The following is a 21197-nucleotide window of genomic DNA, read 5'->3' as shown; positions in this document are numbered from 1 at the left end:
AATAAACTTTCAATAATTACATTTTTTATGAATTTGAAATTGAAAAATAATAACATGATGCTAACTAACTCATCCGTAGAATAAACTGATTCGTTAACTTTATTCAATTTCATTTTGGTCTAATATGATCTTATTTTTGGCTGTCATATGTTGTGCTCAAAAGCCTTTCATCAATTATAAGATCATTTGATATGATCCATCTGTTATATCGCAATACGTCGCACACTCCCGCTCCAGGAGACAACATGCTTTGTTGTAGTTATTTTCCATGGTATAAATATTCTTTTGTGTTGATATCTATAAGCACATAAACCGATCATCATCTTTTGATTCGTTAATAGTAAAAACATTCTTAGTCGGGTGTCCACCGTCATAACAATCTGCCCCTCCAAAACTGTGATACCAAGTTTCTTAATCATAGTGAAATCCACTACTTTTCGAACGAGTACAGCAAATGAGCTTCTCCATTGAACTCCATTCACTGAGGCAGGCCAACAAATATCAAAGCAAAGATAATTGTCCATATTGTTCAAGAAGTATGACCGTTCCACACAAACTTCTTCGTCTATGCATATCTCCACTAATAATACTCCAGGATCCCAATTACGATAAGTACGTACCACTAAGCCTATAACTGTTTAGTAATAAGAGTAAATAACCTTTGGAGAGAAGAATTCAAAACATACTCGCAATAAACAACCCATATAAATAGCCATCTGTGGTAGCACAAAGGAATAAAGTTGGAGAAATGCAACTCTAAATTTCTTAAGATGAGCAGTAAATACCAGTAAGAAGGACACCGGCGAAGAAAATCAAATAACCAGAAAAAACTCTTATCAGTATTGATGAGAGACGAAATGGTTACATAGACGAACCAGCGAATTTTTTTGGTAGTGGTAGAGAACAAGAGTAAACAGACAGCAATCATCAACCACGAAGAAACGTCAATGAAGTCTATCAGAGAACGGACTGGATTGAAGATTAATGATCTCGTACCCTTTCGCATTCTCCATAGAACCAAAAGAGAATTTTATTAATCTATCTTATTAACAACAAAAAAAAAAGGAAATGAGCACAACCGGTGCTGGAGTCAATGTTGGAAAGTCGCCTTATTCGGCCTAGAGAGAAAACAATTGTAAATATCATGATTTCTCCTAATTTTAATGTAATTTACATATATTTCAAATTTAAAATAAATGAAAACAATAATATTACAATTAAAAATGTAATAATATTTTTTATTAATGTATCAAGAAATATTTTCCTTTGAAATTTAATATTGATACTAAATTTTCATTAACCTTAATTTTTTTAATTGAAAAGTTATTTCTAAATTTGTTCTTCATATTACATTTACATATTTACAACATCCAACCTAAATCCACAATTATATATAACACCTGTTTTGTCACTTTTGTTTATCCAAGTGTGAATCAATCAAATGTATAAATTTGTAAAACAAATATTAAAATATGTAATATAGAATTTTTTTTTTTATTTTAATAGTTTTTGTTCAAATATTCATTTTTATGCACATTTTAAGTTACATATTATGACAAAAATCTATCAACTTTTACTTTTTATAAAAAAACGATAAAGAACATATGTTATCCTATTTAATCTTGTAGAAAAACATATGGCCTTTCATATGTTCAAAATTTTCATTACCAAAATATATTTAACACATTTATAAAAAAAAAATAACAAATATTTTTTTTTGAGAAACATGTTCATTTGAGTATAACTTTGAAATTTAAATGTTTCAAATGATATTGTATGTCATTAAACTAATTAAAATTATTCAAATTTATGTAAACAAAATTGACCAAAAATATACCATTTGGTTGACATTTCATCTTCCCTTTTTAGAGGACATTAACTCAGGATGCCCTTATTGAAAAAAAAAAATACTTTTTCTACCTCTTCTCTATTTTCAACTAGTGGTATTCCGGCGATACGCGCCGGGTTCATATGTTTTATTCTTATTTTATGGTCTTAGTAAAGAAAATATGTTCAAAAATATGAAAAATGAAAATGAAAATATTTTGGAAGAGAATGATATTTTTACGATCCATTTGATAGTGGTTAGCGAATGTAGTGCATTACTTTGTTTTGAAGTTGCTTAGTTCAAAGTGGAATAGCATAAGTGGTTTTGACTAATCGATTCAATAAAAGTAGAATAAATAGCCGATAGTCGTAACAAAGCTAATTTAGTTAGAATTTAACATGAAGTAAAGTTGATGTTTTATTCAGGGAACATACTTATACAGTTAAGTACCAATGATAGATTGTTGAAATCAATGATAGATTGTTGTGTATTGAGCCTATAGATGTAGACTTGGAGTGTGCACCGTGGATTCGCTCCTGAAGGTCTTGTTTAGTGTGAGAACTCAAAAGAAAGAAGTGGTTCATTATTAATTCTTTGGTTATTTGTGTGAGTTCAAATTTAAAATCAGTATACGGTGTTATAGCTATGTCTTATAGATGGTGAATTTATGTTATCGATTTTCTTGACTTCTTGTAACATTTTGTTTAGAGGATCATTTATTCAGAAGTTTTGTTTTTTTTTGATAAATGTTTGTTTACGTTAGATTGTTAATTTTTATCAGAATTATCTCTAATAATTTTTATTTAGTGTGGATTTGTAAGAGAGCATTATATTATATGTTTTTAATTGACGTTACATTTTATTAATAATATAACTATTATTTACATTTTGTTCAGGATTCTTATGTTTTAATTAAGCAGCAATACTTGTACTATTTATTTCAAAGTTTTCTTAGGGTTCTTAGTTTTTAAACCAATTGAATCATATAATGAAGCTTCTGCTAATTTAACTTATATTTGTTTAATCATTTCTATTTTTTTTTCTGTAAACGTTGGATGATTTATTAGACTGTATTTTTATATATCTAGTTACGTAATGAACTGGGATGGTAGGAGAGTTATAATATAGTCCTTAGTTGGGGATTAGGGACACATGAGCATTGCTTGTAGATATACGAATTTAAAAAATATTAATTTCTGGTGCATTTGATATTGTTGATATAGAATTTAGAGACCTGACATATAAAGGAATTTATGAGTGCATGTTTGATGGAAAACCTCTGGTTTATGCTATTCAGTTAGGAGACCCCACACTTGTACGTCAAGTAAAGGCATTTCCGACTCCCCTCGAGCCTATCTCTAAAGATTCTTACTAATGCAAGCGATGCAATAATTTTTTTTTTTTCTGTAAATTGTTTTAGTGTTTGTATGTATGGATGACTGAGAAGTTAATGTCTATTATGGTGGAAGATTAAACTGAAACTTTATAGAGGAACTCAATACATAAGGGAGAAATAATCTTTGACCCAAAAAAATGGAGAAATAATCATTCTTAAAAAAGGTAAAGACTGGAAATGTTATTTGCTTCTCTTTGAGAAATCTAAAGGACAAACTGTTCCGGTCTTTTAAAGTAGTAACAATTGTTGCATAGATGGTCCATGTTGAGGATGTCACAACTTGGTGGGGTTGGAGCCTTCCCATGTTGGTTAAATATCGGGTCTTCATAGGAATACTATAGACACTTAGACATAAACTCACACACACTTAGACAAAAGAAGTTTGTGTGATTCAAACCTCATCGATGGAGCGTTAGTTATCACCAATCTGTGAATACTTTCTCTGAAAATTCTTCTGAGTTTGCCATCGAGGATTATAGGAGGGTGCAAGACTTGCAGATGGATGACTTGGTGTGTGGTAGGAGCTGTTCTGCTCTCCATATTTCCCCCCAAGAAGACGCAGATGAGCTCTGCATTATACTACATTTAATAATACTTGCAAGTGCTGGCTTGTTCGAACGTACTAATGAAGGCTACATGACTACGAAACTTATAAATCCAAGACATGTGGATGCTTATTGTTAAAAAGATTTGCATTGATAAAAGAAATAATAACCACCACGTCACTGAGTATTTTTTTTTTAAAGGGAAATAGATGCTTATTGTCAGGTTCTCACAGGGGACTCATTCTACACGTGCTTTCTTCGGGGCATTCTTTCCAGAACAACTTGTCCTTTCGCTGCTGCTAAACGCCCGGGAAGTGAAACATCAGATGTAGTTGCTTGCTCTGCAACTTTGCAAGTGTTAGCAAGTCTGGCATCTGATCCTGGTGTCACAGCTTCAGGGACTTGTACACCTTCCTGTTATCAACATAACAAAGTCTGTCACCATTTATTTTTATAACCAGTAAATTCACATTGGGAGAAGTTACTAATACTCACAGCAAAGGTTGGCATAGGTGCAAGCTCTCGTGCAGGAAATATGAGGGAAATGGTAAAGGTTTGGTGGTTTGCAGTAAAATTGAAGTCTTTTAATCTGAGCTGGAAGGTATAGGTACTCCCAACAATATCAGCCAGTGATCGAGGCAGGTCAGTGTCAACCTGAGCATTAACATATCCCCTGCAAACCGGTCAAACCCCCATTATATATGAATCACTTTGCACAAGTAATAATAGGCGCTGATATTTAGAGGTTTATTATAGGTCATACCACAATCTGTGCAGCCTCAGAAGCTTCAATGCCAGTCAGTTTAGTCACCTTCGTATCAAAGCCAAGGAAAGCCGCTGTGCCAGTGTTGTCTAACACAGAAAGTATTGCCCTGTACCTGTCGTAAGGGAAAGAATATTTGGTTTTTGCTTCCAATACACAGAAATTCAAAGTTAAAAATTACTTACCTGAGTTCAGTCACAACATTAGTTTTATTGCAGGCGACACATGTGAAGAAAGATCCCTCTCGGACGAGTTTCTTTGACCACCCGAAGCAGCCAATATAACACCAACCCTCATCTTTCTGAATCGCGGTCACTACAGAGAAACTCAATGATCTGTCAAGTTTAGGAGAAGAACACAATTCTGAATTATATTCTCAAAGAGTCCTAAATTTGAATATAACAGACTTTACCCGAGGATCACCAGTGATAATAAAACATTTAAAAAGCTACATTTGTCTTCTGCCCTGGGTTTTAAATAGCGAGGATTGTGCTTGTGGAGAAGAGGTACAAAAAGTTTTCAAATACTCGTAGAGCCGTCAAACCGTAGATGCTTTCGACGTGAATCTTTTGAACGACGTTGAAGTGAAAAACTGAGGTTGCATCATTCACTACTCCTTCTCCAAGGACTAAGCTGTATAGCAATGGAGTCTCATCTTGATGGAGAATATGTAATGTTAACATGGATATTGTAAAATCTTGTAAACATACAAGCTTGAGAAGAAGGAATCTCAGGACAGAGATACTCTTTTAAAAAATCAAGAACCTGTAGAGTGCAAACAGTATCAGTTGATGAGAGTATGGTTCGGATGGCTGAATCAAGAAAAGAAAATATTCACTCTCAAAACCATCTAAAACAATAAGATAAAAAATAAAACAAATGCTACAGATAAAAGACAATATAAGGTCTCACCAAGATAGTCTCGAGCAATCAATCCCTTGAATCCCAACTTGGGAAACAGCCACCAAGTGCCTGGTTCAGATGATGATTTAAAGTTTGCATCATCATGGTCGTCAGTCAAGGCATACAAGTTTGAAGAATGTAAAAAGGATTTTTACCAAACGAAATAATGGTAGTAGAGATGAAAACACCAATCACACCAAAGGACATGATGGTTAAAAAGCTGTAAAAAAGGTTTGAGTTGCTGTGGGATGCGAAGAGGTCGATTGAATGAATGCTTCCCAGTGGAAATGGTGTGGTGGGTTAATCATGCAAAAACTCAGAGTCAGTCACAGATTAATGGAAGTTTGAGACCCTACGGAGGAGATCGGAACGGTGATTTAGTTTCTGGAGTTTTCATCGGGCAGTCTACGTAGGTCACCAGCAAAGAAGAAGAAACCTAGAATTAGTGAGCACATAATATTTCAAAGGATTGGGCTTATCATAATGTTTCAAGAGCCCCAGTCATAAGCTGTAAAAATAGCTCAGTCCTAATAGCGGATGAGATAACCGGAATAGAAAAAATAAATTCAGACGGCGCAGTTGGTTTGGCGAGGCGACACGTGGCGAAAAAATCCCCACTCTCCTTGAGGACGTGGAGGAAGGAGGAAAGAACATAGTCTACTTTATTGTATAAGATACCATTTTGTGTTTGCACTTACAAAATTAGCCTTCTATTTTTTAATATAAATATTACACTTCACCTTTACTAATACATCTAATTTTTCATTTAAATAAATCAACAATAAATCTCAACCACCTGACCCCACAATGCAATCTTAACCAATGAAATCACACTAGGCCCAATCTTTTTCCCAATCGTACTCATCATCTTCATCCTCCATTGACAAGTTTTGAAGCTCAAATAAGAGGTATTTATGTCCGTTTTGATGATTTTTAAAAATAAATATCATTAAAATGAAGTTTCTATCATGGATAATATATAAAAAAAAAGATTTGATGTAAATTTTGAGAGATTAAAAACGTTTTCATAACTGTGTTTTTGGGTTTCAGGTTCATTTTATGTCCATTTTCGATGATTTGTTTGTAGAATATCATTAAAATGAAATATATATCATGAGTAATGTAAATAATGTAAAATTAGATAGTAATTCAAAGAGAAATTGAAAACGATTTTAAAAATTGTGGTTAGGTTTAAGGTTGGCTTTAAAAAATGTAGTTGTTATTTAAAAGGAAAATGTATCTTGAACTGACATTTTTTTTCCAACTTGATGTATATTTTATAAACCATATCATCATCACCACAACATACAAAGATTTCCACGGTAGCTACAAAACGAAAAAAACAGAGCAACAAACAGCCAACAGTCATCAGCGGTAAACAACAGCTTAAATCCAAAAAAAATAAAGCAGATGAAAGCATACATTCATCCTCCAGCAATGTTGACAGCCAGATTGGGGAGCCTGGTGCAACATAAGACTGAAAGACAAAGCTTAAGAACACTTAATTAGAGCAATGAACATAGCTCTTCTGTTTGATGACGGATGTTCAAACACTAACCTCCAATCCAAAAATTATCAAGCGAGCGATTTGTAAGTAAACTATACATCCAATATAAGAATTCACAGTAAAAATGATCTGACTAAAAATTAACTAGGTTGGTACAGTGGTTATAATATTTCATAGTGACCTTACTTATAGAGTTTTCTTATAATACTTATAGAGTTATGGTTGATTATTTATAAAAGTTTTAATTATGTTACATGTTGAATATTTTATGAGTTCTTCTATGGAGTCTCAAGTCATGAATATATGCCGCCACACTATTGCAGAAAGATTAACAAACAAGGAAGAAGTTTTACATACACTAAAAGTATTTCTTCTAGATTGAAATGAGGAAAGGAAAACCGCAACGGTTTCCATCAGTTGGAGAATCTTGTGGAAGAGAAATTATACATACATTTTTGTCCATTGTCTTGTATGTCCCCAATACTCTTATCGATTTGGTTACACGCATGATTGGTGTTGATGTATCATACGCAACAACATGGATTGGAATAAGACAAACTGCTAATGAAGTGCGAGGAAATCCAGAAGAGAACTTGTATTTATTATATTTTCATTGTGTGTAATCGGACCACTAGGATTATTGGGTTTATTGTGTGTAATCGGACTAGTAGGATTACTAGGTTTATCGTGTATAATACAGACTACTAGCATTACTGGGTTTATTATGTGTAATCTGGACTACTAAGATTACTTGGTTTTATTAAGTGTAATTTGAAACCCTTATATATTGCAAGTACTGCGTATATTTAACATATAAAACCCATATATTATCTATTAGTAGATTATGTATATAGTAAATAAGACTATTAAAACTATTTAAATGATTATTTTCTATAGTTATAGGAATATTTATCATTTTCTCAAAATGATTCCTTAATTTTCATGGTTATTGTGTGAATTATAAGGTTATAGTAAGAAGAATCTATTAAAAAAAAACTTATTTCTAGTAAACTATTTAAGTATTACTATTTCTTAATGACATTCATTGTATACAATCATTGGTTTTACTATCAAATATTTTATTTGGATATGGTTTTATTAATAAAACTTAAAATTTGACTAAGTATTACTATGTGTAAGGTAGCATTACTACTATCTTGAAGATTACCAAGAAATACTAAGTGTAATTAGAATATTAAATTTTTGAATATAATGGCTATATGTTTTACATGAGTATTTTTTAAATTATTATTTTAACATGTGATGTGCATACATGTTTTTTACATGCATACTTTTTATATTATTATTTTAACATGCGCAAAACAAAAAGAATTTTATGAAACATAAAACGTTTTTAAAATTAAAATAAGAAGATATAAATGTTTTTAATACTTTTTAATTATTGTAAATGATGAAAGGTGTAATGTGATATATTACCTAAACTTAATATCTACTGACAAACAAAAAGTGTTTGTAGAAGAGAAAAAAAGACTTTTAAACTTTAATCCTACATTTTATAAAAGCAATTTAATATGAGCATTTTTTTCAAATGAAACATGCTCAAATTGAGTGTATAATTAAATATTAACATATATTTAAATCTTTTTCTATATATAATCTGATCTGATTACAAAACTGTATGTGTTCATTTCGTATTCTCTTCAGTTTGCCTCTGCAATAAACCTGATATCACACTAATCCGCTTAAACCTCCAGTTATTGCTGGCTGATACGGTTCCTTGTCGATGAAGATCGGTCGACCCAGTTCTAGTCTTCCTCAACTCACCTCTGTTCTAGACCGACGATGATACCGAGGAACGCCTCAGCACAAAATTTGCCGAAGAAACTGAATACAACAAACACAACAAACATTAATAGAGACAGAACCTCATCACTAATGCACTGAGAAAGACAGAGGAGCATGCTTACCTTCTGTACAAGAGCGTCAACATTGTCCTTTTGCTCAAGTCTTACCGGCATTGCCAACAAGTTATGGTTCGACAACTCACCTCCCTGTTATTAAAGACATCAGAAGATCCTGTATCAACTAATAATATTTGATTCCTTTGTATCTAACTGAAACTTAAAGAAAATCCAACCTTAGACCTCAAAGTATTACTTGACCAAATGGATACCATAAGGTAAGCCTTTCAACTTCTCACTCACCAGTTCAGATTCCTGAACAATATCCCATCAAGTTAGACATGAGATGCATCAACAAATATAAACAAAATGGATAGGGAAAACCCACAACCAGTCACTACAAGGTAGAAATACTGACCAATCTTGTTATGCGAGAACGGTGATCCCCTGACATCGTAAGCTGCAAAACGAAAGCAAAGAATACAGCGCTCAGTATCAATATCCGCTTACAATCATTTGAATAAGATCTTTAAATAAAGTATTGAAATTCTGAGTCATAACATCCGTAAAACATGAAGCTGACTCTTCTTTTGACGGATTGTCCAAAAATTTTACCCTCTCTAACACTGCCTTGCAGCTCTGATCTTCAGATACAGCCGTCGGCCTCTGGGCGCTTGGGCCGTCGTCTTCTGATTGAAACGTCAAGTGAAATCCTCCAAATTGATACAATTTATACCAAAACCTCTTCAAAAGGCACATAAAGGATCTATGATGGAGAAGAATGGTCTTGGATCTCTTAATAAGAAAAAGAAGGCTAGGTCTTCCACTGCTTTCGCTTCCTTTGATATCCCTTCCTAGCTTCTGGGTGTGAGTTATAGTCTCCTTCGATTGGAGAGCTTGTGATGTTCAGATTGATCGAAGAGCTTCCGTTTGAGAGCTTGTGATGGCTAGCCTCTGTGCCCTTCATCTCTGCCTCGGAATCAACTTTGCAAGCAAACTGGGAAGAATCGAAGAGAAATCGGTGTATGACACAGCACATAAAATGCTCATCGGGAAACAAAATAGAGAGAATCAAACAGAAATTGGTCAATGATACGCCGAGAAAACGCTTGCCGTGAAGACTTCAGTCTCAAATAAAGACTAAGCTAGTTCCATGGACTTTGCAGATTTCATTTCCTTAGATTGCAGAATAAAAATGGAGGAGTCGGATGGGGAAAGTATTCTTATATACCCTAGTTAGAAAATTTCTATTCTTACTACCCCACCATTTTTCTAACCCACCATTTTTCCACTCCTTTCCCCTTTCCCTTCTTACCTTTTTTTTAATTATTTTTTTTCTTCTTTTTAAACATCGCAGGACCCACCATTATTCTTTCTATTTCCTTTATTTTTTCGGGTGGGTCCCATATTACTTTCTGTACAGACCAGATTTAAATTTCAGGTGGGTTCCAGATTTTATTTTCCAAATCGTTTTTTAAATTTTTTTTTAAATTGTTAAATGATTAATATAGCTAAAAATTCATGCAAAACAAAAACTTTCTGTTTATCTTGAAATAATATTTTCATAAACAATAAAATAACAAAATGAATTATTAAAATAATATTTTAATCCCACAATTATTTTTCAAAAATAAATTTAGTAACATATTTAAATAAATTAATTTTCTTTAACTAAAATTTTATTTCTTTTATATAAAAGCAATCAAATTTTAAATTAGATATTTTATATTTAAATCAAAAATTAATTTCAAAAAATATATAAATTATTTCAATAATATTTCAGAAATAAAAAATTTAATAAAATATATATTTAAATAATATTTTAACAAACAATTAATTTTAAAATTAAACTTAATAAAAAAATATATAATTGGTTTTTACATAAAAATATTTCAAAATAATAAATTTAATAAAAAATATATTTCAATAATATTTTTATTAAAAATTAATTCCAAATTTCCTAAATTTAATTTTTATATATTTTATATGACCTTTAAATTGAAAAATAATATATTTCATATTTTTACTATTTATATTTGTAATGAAATTAACAATCTATATAAATTATAAATAATATTCTCCTTGTTTTATAAAAAGTAAGTTTGACACTTTTTCTTGTTATGTAAGGAGTATCATTTAAAATTCCAATTCAGTTATAATTATTTTAACTTTAATATTATTTACAAAATACTTTGATTTTATGAATAATTTATATGTTTTAAAATCTTTTGATTAAATATATGTATTTATTAAGAGCATGAATGCATTCTAAACATTTTTAATCTTTGCGAAAAATATCAAAATTACATTCTTCTTGAAATGGAACGATATATAGAATTTTATATAAATTTGAAGATTTAATATTATATTTTTATTTATATAAATGTGTACGTGGACTACTAGGACTACTTTGTACTACTTTGTATTACCTTGGACTACTATGTAGTATACATATTTCTAAGAACTTTATATTTTTGGCTTATTATATATTTTCAGCAGATATAGCTTATATATTTTGAATTAAATTTCCACATATGTGTTTAGATATCAAATTAGTCATGAAATCTTTAATATTTCTTAAGTTGTTAGGAAAATTATCACTTCCACAAAAAACTTCCTTATACTTCCATATCTAATGTCTCGATGGTGATGTTATAATAAGGTGAATCACACAAATTACATATTTTCAAAATTTTGTTTCTACGAAAGTGTTATATACCATCTAAAACTATCTAAATGCATTGGTTCTACTAGCAATATTTTGTTTTTCACGTGGTATTACTAATAAATGTTAAAATTGACAAAATTATTACTATGAACAAGATAATATTACTACTACCTTGAGTACTACTGAGTGTAAATATAATAATAGTGCTTTTTGAATATATGGCATGTAGACATTTTAAATGAGTACATTTTTAATTATATTTCAATAAGATGTGTTAAATATGACTGAAGAACAGACTTTCTCTTCTTTTTCAAAGCTGGGTTTAAAAAAGCGTGCTAAGGCGTCGCTAAGGCGTGAGGCGACCTTGGTTGGGAGGGTCACCGCCTCGAGGAGGTGAAGCAAGGCGAATTCGAGTAAGCGTTGCTTCAACCTCGTCTCAAGCCGCCTTTCACGCCTCACGCTTCATCACGCTTCATCGCTTATGCAACTAAAGGTAAGATTCCTATCACAAGTTATTAACATATAATATTCACTTTCTTTTTATGGTTTCAAAACTTCAATTCACTTCAAACTATTTAGTGTCTTTACATTTTTTAATAGATATTTTCATGCGTGAATCTTAAGTCTATATTCTTTTTTTCTGGTTCTATAAATCTTTTGTTTCTAAATCTATGAAGACTTAGATTTATGTTTAGTTTATTTTAAGGATTTGTTGGTTTGATTCTCTTTTTTGAAGACTTTATTGGATCAATTCTCTGTTTTATGCTCTGTTTATGAATACTTATTAATTTTTAATTTTAATGATTTAGGATAATGACAAAGAATGGAAGAACCTGAATGATTCTATGACTAACCACTTATCCTAGGTGTATTTTTTCAGGCTACGCCTTAAGTTGGTGAGGCGGTCTGAAGCGACGCTATAGCTTTGAGGCGAGCTTGACCTTCCTCACCGCCTCAAGGCTTGAAGCGCTATTTTAAACCCAGCTTCAAAGCCTGGTGGATTTGTTGCGTCAACTCATGTTGCTATCTTCGCCTCTACAACCGTATTTCTAGAAGATGATGTTGCTTGTCAACCTTCACCAGACTGTAGCTTGGTTGCTGCTACTACTCTCAGATGTAGTTGAACATTTGTTATTTTAAATTAGCAAGAAGAGAAAGTGTTGCAAAACTTATATTACTCCACCTTCGCATGAGTGCTAAAGAAACTATCATCGCTGATTGTAGAAATGGTGAAGTTACTGGTTGGGGGTGAAGTTTTATGGAGTGAAACGAATTTGGAAAACGTATCCTTTGCCAGCTAGCTCTTCAAGGCATCTTGGTAGCCATTGCAGACACATCTTTCTTGGTGAGTTTAATCATCTCCCTATCAAAGACCACAAACATGGCACTATCGTTGCCGTCATAACCGGTAGATCAACATGGAACCTGGATAAAGAGGGCGATAAATGTGAGCATATATGTAAAATTGGCTTTACTTTTAGATACTTGTAAGGATATACACTTCGAACCTGATAACCCCAGTCACATTGGGAGAAACACATCTGTTGCACCGAAGGGAAGTGTCGGATTTGTCCAACTTCCTGCTGCATCACTATCCATTTTGTTGGAGGACCCCAACTATCCGAGCTATACAAATAAAATCAGCTTCATGTGTCTAAACAGAAACAACATACTTACCATTTGCTGTTGCTATTTTACAGCCACATAGGACTAACAAAATGTGTTCAAAGCGTGAGTGTTACCTGCTCATTAGAGCTGGAGATGAACATGTTGAGTTCTCTAACTGACACAAGTTGTTTATTTTATCCCTTTCATGGTATCAACATGCGTGAAAACCTCTCCTGCTGCACTGCACAAAAACATATCTTTGCCAAATATTAACAGATATTTAAATTTAAGTTCAAGCCAAGACAGTTTGAGATGTTACCTGCTTGTGAACTTTTTGATGGCAGTGTCAAAGTAAAATTTGTTGCTGGTGTGGAGTTAAGATATAGGTTTCCTGCAGAAGCAAAAGTGTTTCCTAGACTATGTTAAAAAGTAAAATTTATATTGGGAAAATAATGCGGTGACCTTTTTTTTATCTTCTCAAACTCTGGAGTTGCTTTTTTTATCTTCTCACACGCAAACCTAGTGCCCCACCTAACAAAGCAAATCAATATGAGGATAGAAATACAAAGGATAGAAATAGAAGGAAACAAAAGAAATCGGATATAACTAATATGCAAATCAGTATGATTCAAGAATGATATAGATAACCCAAACTTATTAATTAGAAACGGAAAAAAGAAAATACAAAGCAATCAAACCATATTCAGATGTAGCTAAAACAACAAATCATATTCAGATGCAATTTAAAAGTGCATGTAAGAAGAGTGGATAAGTCCAGCCTTTTGACTATTGAGTACATAATCATACCTTCTTTACTTGCTCGCAGCTAAAAGCAAAAATCATCATGTAGACGACTGAAGAACAGACTTTCTCTTCTTTTTTTAGAATCATTTTCTTGCCTTTGGGAATATCCTCTTCTCTCCTTCGTGCTCTTGTACTGCCTCCTTCTCAAACCTCTATGTCATTTTCTTGCCACTGGGAATTAAGTGCTCTTGTACTGCCTCCTTCTCAAACCTCTATGTCACTTTCTTGCCACTGGGAATTAAATCACGGAAGTTGTCGCTGTTGCGTTCAGTAAGCAACTATGATGATGAAACGATCTTCAAGGAGACGAAGCAATAAGGTGGAAGGTTTTCCAAGTGTAACAGGTAAAATGGAGAAGTTCACTGAGTCATATATGACAGAAGCGGTGGCGGCCATGGAAACTTTCTTCAGATCTTCAACGCTGGTGTAGCTAACACGTCATCCATTTGCTCATTTTATCTGACCTACTACCAATAAGTTAAAAAAAAATGATACATCTTGTAGTCTTAAGAATCACAAAATAACAGAAAAAGACACCTTTGATCCGTATATTAGATAACTTTCTTGTGTTCAGAACCATAAAGAGTAGAGAGCTGAGAAACATTACCAACGTCACAGTCTATGACTCACAGAGCGTAAAAGTTAACACCAGCCTCTCCTAAGATCTTTATTCAAGAAAAAAAAATTAAAAAGTGAGTATTTTTTGTAACTCTTAAAGTGAGTATTTTGATATGTTTGAGTTCCAAACAATCAGATGAAACACAAATGAAGGAAACCCCGATATTAAGATGTATATTTATATAAGCCCTGTTCGTTTGGTTGCTGCAGGTTTCGGCGTCAGCGGCAGCGTCTGCGTCGGCGGCGGCGGCAGCGTCAATGAAAACAGTTGTTGTTCGCTGACGCAGACGCTGCCGCAGACGCTGCCGCTGACGCTGCCGCAGATTATTGTTCGTTTAGAAGACGCACGAAGTTGAGGTCGACGCCGACGCTACCGCAGGAAGCAGATTTTTGGGTTGTTCGTTTGACAGACGCAGCGGCTATTTTCATTTTTTCAGATTTATTTTAATTTTTTTATAAAATTGTATTTAAATAAATCAAGTGTAGTTTAAACATATTTACATCCATTAAAATATTATGTTTACTTGATAATAATTTTTTGGTCAATTATACGGTCTCAACACTGAATGGTTGTTCACGCTCCATCAATTGTTTTGCTAGCATATTCTTCACTTGAAGAGCAGCTGTCCTTTTTTCACATGCCTCCACAGCCACATCTTTCTCCTTACGCCTTCGTTTTGCTCTTGAACCTCCAGAATGAGTCTGAGCTGCTGGTTGAGTTTGGCGAGGAGCTTGGCCCTGGGTTTCTGTCTCTGCTGCTGGCTGAGAATCAGCTTCATCCTCAGCAATATCTCCACCAACTCTCGAATTCAAGCTTGCTTCTCCATGTTGAGCACTCCAACCTTCTGCTCCAGTAACTACTACACCACCAAATTCTGCTTCAAACATATCCATGTTATCAATTTCTTTGCAGAAGGCTTTTCTAATTCCTGGACACTCCTATATAACACAGAAAGAGTAAGTCAGTGATAAAATCAGTGATAGAATCAGTCACAAACTTCTAATAAGCTCAATTATTTCAACACAAGTACATTTTAACAGCTAAGTTCACAAAAGAGAAAATGAGAAACTGACCCTTTCGCGCTCTTTCCACCAATCATCTGACATGTCGATCCTTCCCATGTTATCATACCCAAGTCCTGTCCTGTTCTGAGTCAGCATCCTAATCCTGATGTATTTTTTTCTGCTGCTGTCGTACTTGTTCTTGTAGTCCCTCTTCCAATCGGAAAATCCCTTCTTAAACCTCAGCTCAAACGCATCCATGATGTTCTTTTTTCCTACTTTATTCATTTGCTGACCAACCTTATTTCCTTTTCTTCTCTCTTCCGCGTAGAGTTGGAAAAAATACCTAGTTTCCTCAGGTTTCCAATTCTAAAACACACCAAAGCAAGACCCTTAAGCATACGACCTAAAAGACCTAAAGACAGTTCCATACAGCCTAAAGACAGTTCCATACAACCTAAAGACAGTTCAATACAAGCATTAAGACTAGTGTGAGAGAAACTTACATCTTTTGACGTCGACATCTTAAAAAGTGAGAGGAACAGCAGTAGAGAGTGAGTTTGAGAGGGTCTGAGCTTGAGAGAATGAGCTTGAGAAGATCTGAGTCTGCAAAAAAAAAAAAAGAGAATAAGCAATGTGTTCACGTTTTGGAACAAGTAGTAAAATATATTTGCACTTGTTAGTCACCTTTTCCACTAGGTCTGAGCAAACCTGAGATCAATGGAGCCTGAAATGAGAGAGCCTGCAAAAAGATGCAGAGAAATGGAGCTTATGATCAATGAATCAAAACACATAAGATCTTATGATCAATAAATACTTTATAAATTTTAAACAAATATGGAAGAAAAGCATAAATAAAAATCATTCACAATCCACAGTTTGAAGCATACGTTGAGTGTTCCCTAAACACACACAAATTATTAAAAAATTGAAAAATCAAGTCAAGCCGTCTACTTTCTCCAAATAAGACCAAACAACGTTCCAACAATGTTCCAGGAAACAGAAACAATTTAACTTCTACTTGACTCGGCATATGTTAACTTCTTAAAACAATTTAATACTAAGAAGCAACCCTTTAAGCTTCCCCATGAGTGCAGACTCGTAAACCAATACGTACTAACTACAATAGGATGTTTTTGTAGCCTGCACTTTAAATTTAGAAACCCCAAAAGCTACACTCAGAAGACAACCCATCGTTTATATTAAAAGAACAGACCAGCAATGGAACCATGAAGGTAAAGAAAGGGAGTTACAGCTAGGCCTCTTTCACAATGAAACCAAAGATATATCACAAAAAGACTCACTAGGGAGCATCAAACAATCATCAGAGATTCAAATAATCAGAATGTTGAAACTCTATTTGACTAGCATCAAACGTACCTCAACGAGAAAAGGAGAAGAGAGAGCTTGGAGATGAGATGAGCTCGGAGAAGAGAGAGTTTGGAGATGAGATCAGAGATGGGTAAGAGAGCTTCGAGATGAGATCGGAGATGGGTAAGAGAGCTTGGAGATGAGATCGGAGATGGGTTTTCTTCAGAGAAGAGAGACAGCCCGAGATGGAGACAGATCGTGACAGAGGGAGAGCCAGAGAGCCTGAGATGGATACAGCTCGTGACGGAGAGAGAGCCCGAGATGGAGAGAGCTCGAGATGGAGAGAGAGGTTGAGATGGAGGGAGCTCGAGATGGAGAGAGAGCTTGAGATGGAGAGAGCTCTCAAGATCTTCACTGGTTCTAGGAATGGAGATCGAGAGAGAGAGATAGAGATGGAGCTGCGTCACTTTTCCCGACTGCGTCAAGTTTAGGTTTAGGTTTTTTGTAAATACTAAAACATAGTAAGGGTAAAATAGTAAATTACCTTATTGGCCGCAGGTTTTATGTCGCGACCGCAGGTTTTATCGGCGTCAGCCGCAGGACGCGGCGTTCGGACGCGGCGTCAGACGCAGCTGTCTGCGGCAACGAAACGAACAGGAGTTGACGCCGAATGTTGACGCTGCCGCTGCCGCCGGTACCTGCGGCAACCAAACGAACAGCACCATAGTAGAGACGGAGGTGATGGAAAAAGAGAAGCCAATGAGGAACCTGGATAATGGGTTTTCCTAGGATTTGCATGTGGGCTTGCTTCTGAATCAAGAGGTGATGATTCCGATGATCCGCCTCCAGAACTTTTTGGATCGAGTCAGATATGCTCTTCCGCCAGTCGAAGCGAAAATAGCTGTCCCGGTCTAATCGACTAAGAAGTTCGTCTTTTCAGGATGAAGAAGACCACACAAATTAATTAATCGGCGTCTTCTTCTGAGAGAGAGAGAAGCTTGCTCTAAATCTCTGAAGGTGATTACTGGATTTGAGATGAAACGTTTCAGTTCTTATGATGAGGTTATGCATAGAAAGGAATAACCGAAGTGTTAGGATTAGAAGCATTAATGATCCACAGAATTAAGAATGGGAGATGAAGGGATCGTTCTTAATACAACACTTGTAGGCCCGGTCCACGGAGAAAATCGAAGAAGCAAAGGTTTCCGATCTTCATAAATATATATTAGTTTCGGCCATCAATGTACAAAGTATCATTTAGTTTAGTCGTATAAATGTTGGTGTTTACATCTCAATAACTCGGGTTCGAGCCACAGGTTTGACACTTTTTTCACACTTTTTAAAAGTAGAACCCACCAAAATGCTGACGTGTCGTCTCAGGAATGAATACGATCCTTATATTTGTCATAACTAATTTGAATTCACAAAACTTTTCTAAAAAATTAGCACATATATAAACATATTACAATAATATTAATTAATAAAATATTATATTAAAATATAAAATTTTAAACAAAATAACTTAATTAATATTAAACTTCAAGCAAAATACCATATTATTCCATAAAGTAATTTTCTTAATGCATATATGAGATACTAGTGCATTTCGAAGTAAAAATGGTTCTCCTCATTTTAATTTGTAGATTAAAGATAAAAATTATTCAAATCGGGTGATATTAATACTTGTAAATACATTTTTTAGAGATGTTCTTAGTAAACAAGAAAGCTAGACGTTAGTTTGGAACTCAACTACTAAATTCTAATGTTGACCAATCCTTCTGCCTTCTTAGTTTTTTCTCTCTTTTTAAATTCCTGAACATTACTGGATTATTTTTTTCAAATTTTTTTTTTGAAATTCGAAAATGTTTCTTGTAACTATTTAAAAAAAAAATATATTTTAAAATTATTAAGATTTGTAAATGTAATTATTATTATTTAGATTAAAAAATGTAATATTTTTAAAAATAATTATATATTACAAAATGCAAAAGTCTATAAATGTAATGAATTATAGTTTTGAACATATAATTTGGATTTAAGGTGCAATAGATATTTGGTAAGAATTATTATTTTGTTTTCTAGTACTTTTATCACAAGGATTTTGAAAATCACATGGATACATATAATATTTTGAAAGTTGAGTCTTATGAGTAAAAATGAATAAAATTTATCTCCCAATAACACTAGATTTAGGTATAATTAGAAAATCAATAATAACTAAACTTTTTGAATAACAAGAGATTTGAATTGATTTTGAAAATTTTTAAACCAATAATAATGGATTCTACTAAGATTTTTGAAATCCAAGAACCAATAACAATGGATTCTTAAAATTCACAAACTCTACACAAATTCATCTCCCAATAACCCCCCTAAAGTGATGATTGTTTGTTTGGTTTTCAAATTTTAGTTTTTAGTATTTTGTTGCTAGCTTTTATTTTATAGATTTTAGTTTTCAGTTTTTGTTTTTTTTTGTTGTAGATTTTAGTTTTTTTTTGAAAAACTTGAATGGAGTATTTTAAAATTTTACACAAATTAATAAATAATTTAATAATAACAAAAAATATTTCATCTAAGCATAATAAAAGTATAAATATTTTTACCAAGGAAAAACATACAAAGAGAGTTATATACAATTTTATTTAAAATTTCAATTTTATAAAATATTTTAAAATTAATATTTAGACATACTACAATATATTATTATATAATTAATTTAACAATATAAATAAAACATATTAATATCAGATATTTGATGAATTTGTTTCCAAAGAAATTTGAGCACACATTTTTTTGACAAAGTTGTGCACACATATTTTATGGTTATGTATTTTGTCTATATTTATATTAATTAATTAAAATATTTAGTTTTAAATATGTTTTTGATGATTTTTTCTTCTATTTTTGTTTAATTTCAAGATAGAAAATATCTGTTATTTTATATGAAATAATATTTTTTTTCTAAAACATGATTAATGAAATTAATAGAAATACTTTTAAAAGAGAAATAATAATAGAAAACCAACATTTTTGTTGAAAAACTTAATGAACGTGACTGGTTGGGTTGTAGGAGCTGATTTTACCTTTAATTTTTTTATCAACATCCTTTAAAATCACCAATCATGCTACCAATTTTATTTTATTTAAAATAGCTGTAAAAACCTTAATTTCTAAAACATGTCTTGTTTGCTGTAAGAAATATATTGTTGTAGTAATAAATTTTAAAACTATATCCCTTACAACTAAATCAAAAAGTCATTCAGACAAAATTTTACAATAAGTTTTCTATAGTTACAGTTCAACCGATCATCCCCAATAAAGTGAATTTTTGGTTTTTCTTTAAAATAACAAAATTTTCAAAAACTATTTTCTATAGATAGTAGGAAAACTATTTCTATAAAAACTCCATTGTCTAAATATTAATTTTTTTCAAAAACAAAAACCAAAATTACTTCAGAATTTGTAAAAAAATCAACTTCTAAATATTTTAAATTTGATGTTCCTCTGCTCTGCCTAAACTCATATGAGAAAGATATTCAATTTAATTTTTTTCTCATTTTATGGTACAGATTTAGCGGGGTATTTTTGTAGTTTTTCAAATTTTCGTCTGTTTCTATATGAAGTAAGAAATATGTAATTTTTTTTAAACTGAAATGAGATTTTCGCAACAAAAAGTTAACTGAGGTGAGATGAAATCAACTACATATTTAAATTGGAATGTTTTGTTTTAGTAGTACGTAGAGTTTTTGCCAGATATCTTTTCTTTTTAGGTTTTTTTTCCTTTTTAGTAGAAGTTGTGTTAAAAAGGAATTCTCTGCCATTTTGAAACTGAACAAATTTGGCAAAATTCGTTGGAAAAAAATCATTAAGGAAAGGCTGTAGAGTTTTATTTATCATTTAATTAATAGACTGAAATTTTTTAACTAAATTCAAAATTATTTATGCTATATGATTTTGATTAGAAATCGACATACACTGAAATAATTGTGGAGGTAAACAACCTCTAAATTAATTATAGAACTAGATCTTGACTCGCACGATCGTAAGAATTTTCTTTTATACTAAAATATTTTAGATTATTCAATAAAATATATCAATAATTATATAACTTTGTGTTGTATATAATCTAATTTTATGATAATATTTGTGTGGCTTATAATATTATTACTATAAAATTTATAACTTTTGTATTTTATAACAAAATTTATTTTGAAAACATTATTATGTAACATTACTGATTTACATAAATTTGTTTTATTTCTAAATTTAAAATATAAGTGGAAATTAAATTAAATTGAACCTACATAATAGAGAATTTGGTATATAATGATTAATTAAACCAATTTAGTATAACTGTTTAAATAATAAACATAATTGGTTTT

The 21197-nt window shown here is 32.3% G+C and overlaps 2 protein-coding genes across 4 annotated transcripts; both read right to left on the bottom strand.

Moving 5' to 3' along the window:
* Positions 1–8429: 8429 nt before the first annotated feature.
* Positions 8430–10398, bottom strand: LOC106364195. 2 transcript variants are annotated; one of them, XR_001273136.3, is made up of 5 exons: positions 9420–10374; positions 9223–9264; positions 9041–9119; positions 8871–8954; positions 8430–8787 (listed from the first exon to the last, which is right to left on the bottom strand). XR_001273136.3 is itself a non-coding variant. In XM_048768793.1 (5 exons), exons 1-5 carry the CDS (start codon positions 9561–9563, stop codon positions 8764–8766), a joined length of 306 nt encoding a protein of 101 aa, XP_048624750.1. In that variant the 5' UTR covers positions 9564–10398; the 3' UTR covers positions 8430–8763. The 2 variants fall into 2 exon arrangements, 1 of the variants encoding a protein (XP_048624750.1); XM_048768793.1 differs by having other exon boundaries at positions 9108–9119; positions 9420–10398.
* A 3273-nt stretch (positions 10399–13671) lies between these two features.
* On the bottom strand, positions 13672–17964 carry LOC106362766. Of its 2 annotated transcripts, XM_048768792.1 has the most exons (7): positions 16885–17964; positions 16192–16246; positions 16011–16110; positions 15577–15873; positions 14492–15441; positions 14095–14348; positions 13672–14034 (listed from the first exon to the last, which is right to left on the bottom strand). In XM_048768792.1, the coding sequence occupies exons 3-5, from the start codon at positions 16026–16028 to the stop codon at positions 15049–15051; spliced, it is 708 nt and encodes a 235-aa protein (XP_048624749.1). In that variant the 5' UTR covers positions 16029–16110; positions 16192–16246; positions 16885–17964; the 3' UTR covers positions 13672–14034; positions 14095–14348; positions 14492–15048. The 2 variants fall into 2 exon arrangements, with proteins under 2 accessions (XP_048624749.1, XP_048624748.1); XM_048768791.1 differs by having other exon boundaries at positions 13672–14348.
* Positions 17965–21197: the final 3233 nt, after the last annotated feature.

Source organism: Brassica napus, chromosome C9 (assembly GCF_020379485.1).
Source record: "Brassica napus cultivar Da-Ae chromosome C9, Da-Ae, whole genome shotgun sequence".
Lineage (NCBI taxonomy): Eukaryota > Viridiplantae > Streptophyta > Magnoliopsida > Brassicales > Brassicaceae > Brassica > Brassica napus.
The sequence above is the reverse complement of the archived record's forward strand: the minus strand, read 5'-3'. Positions and strand labels throughout refer to the sequence as shown.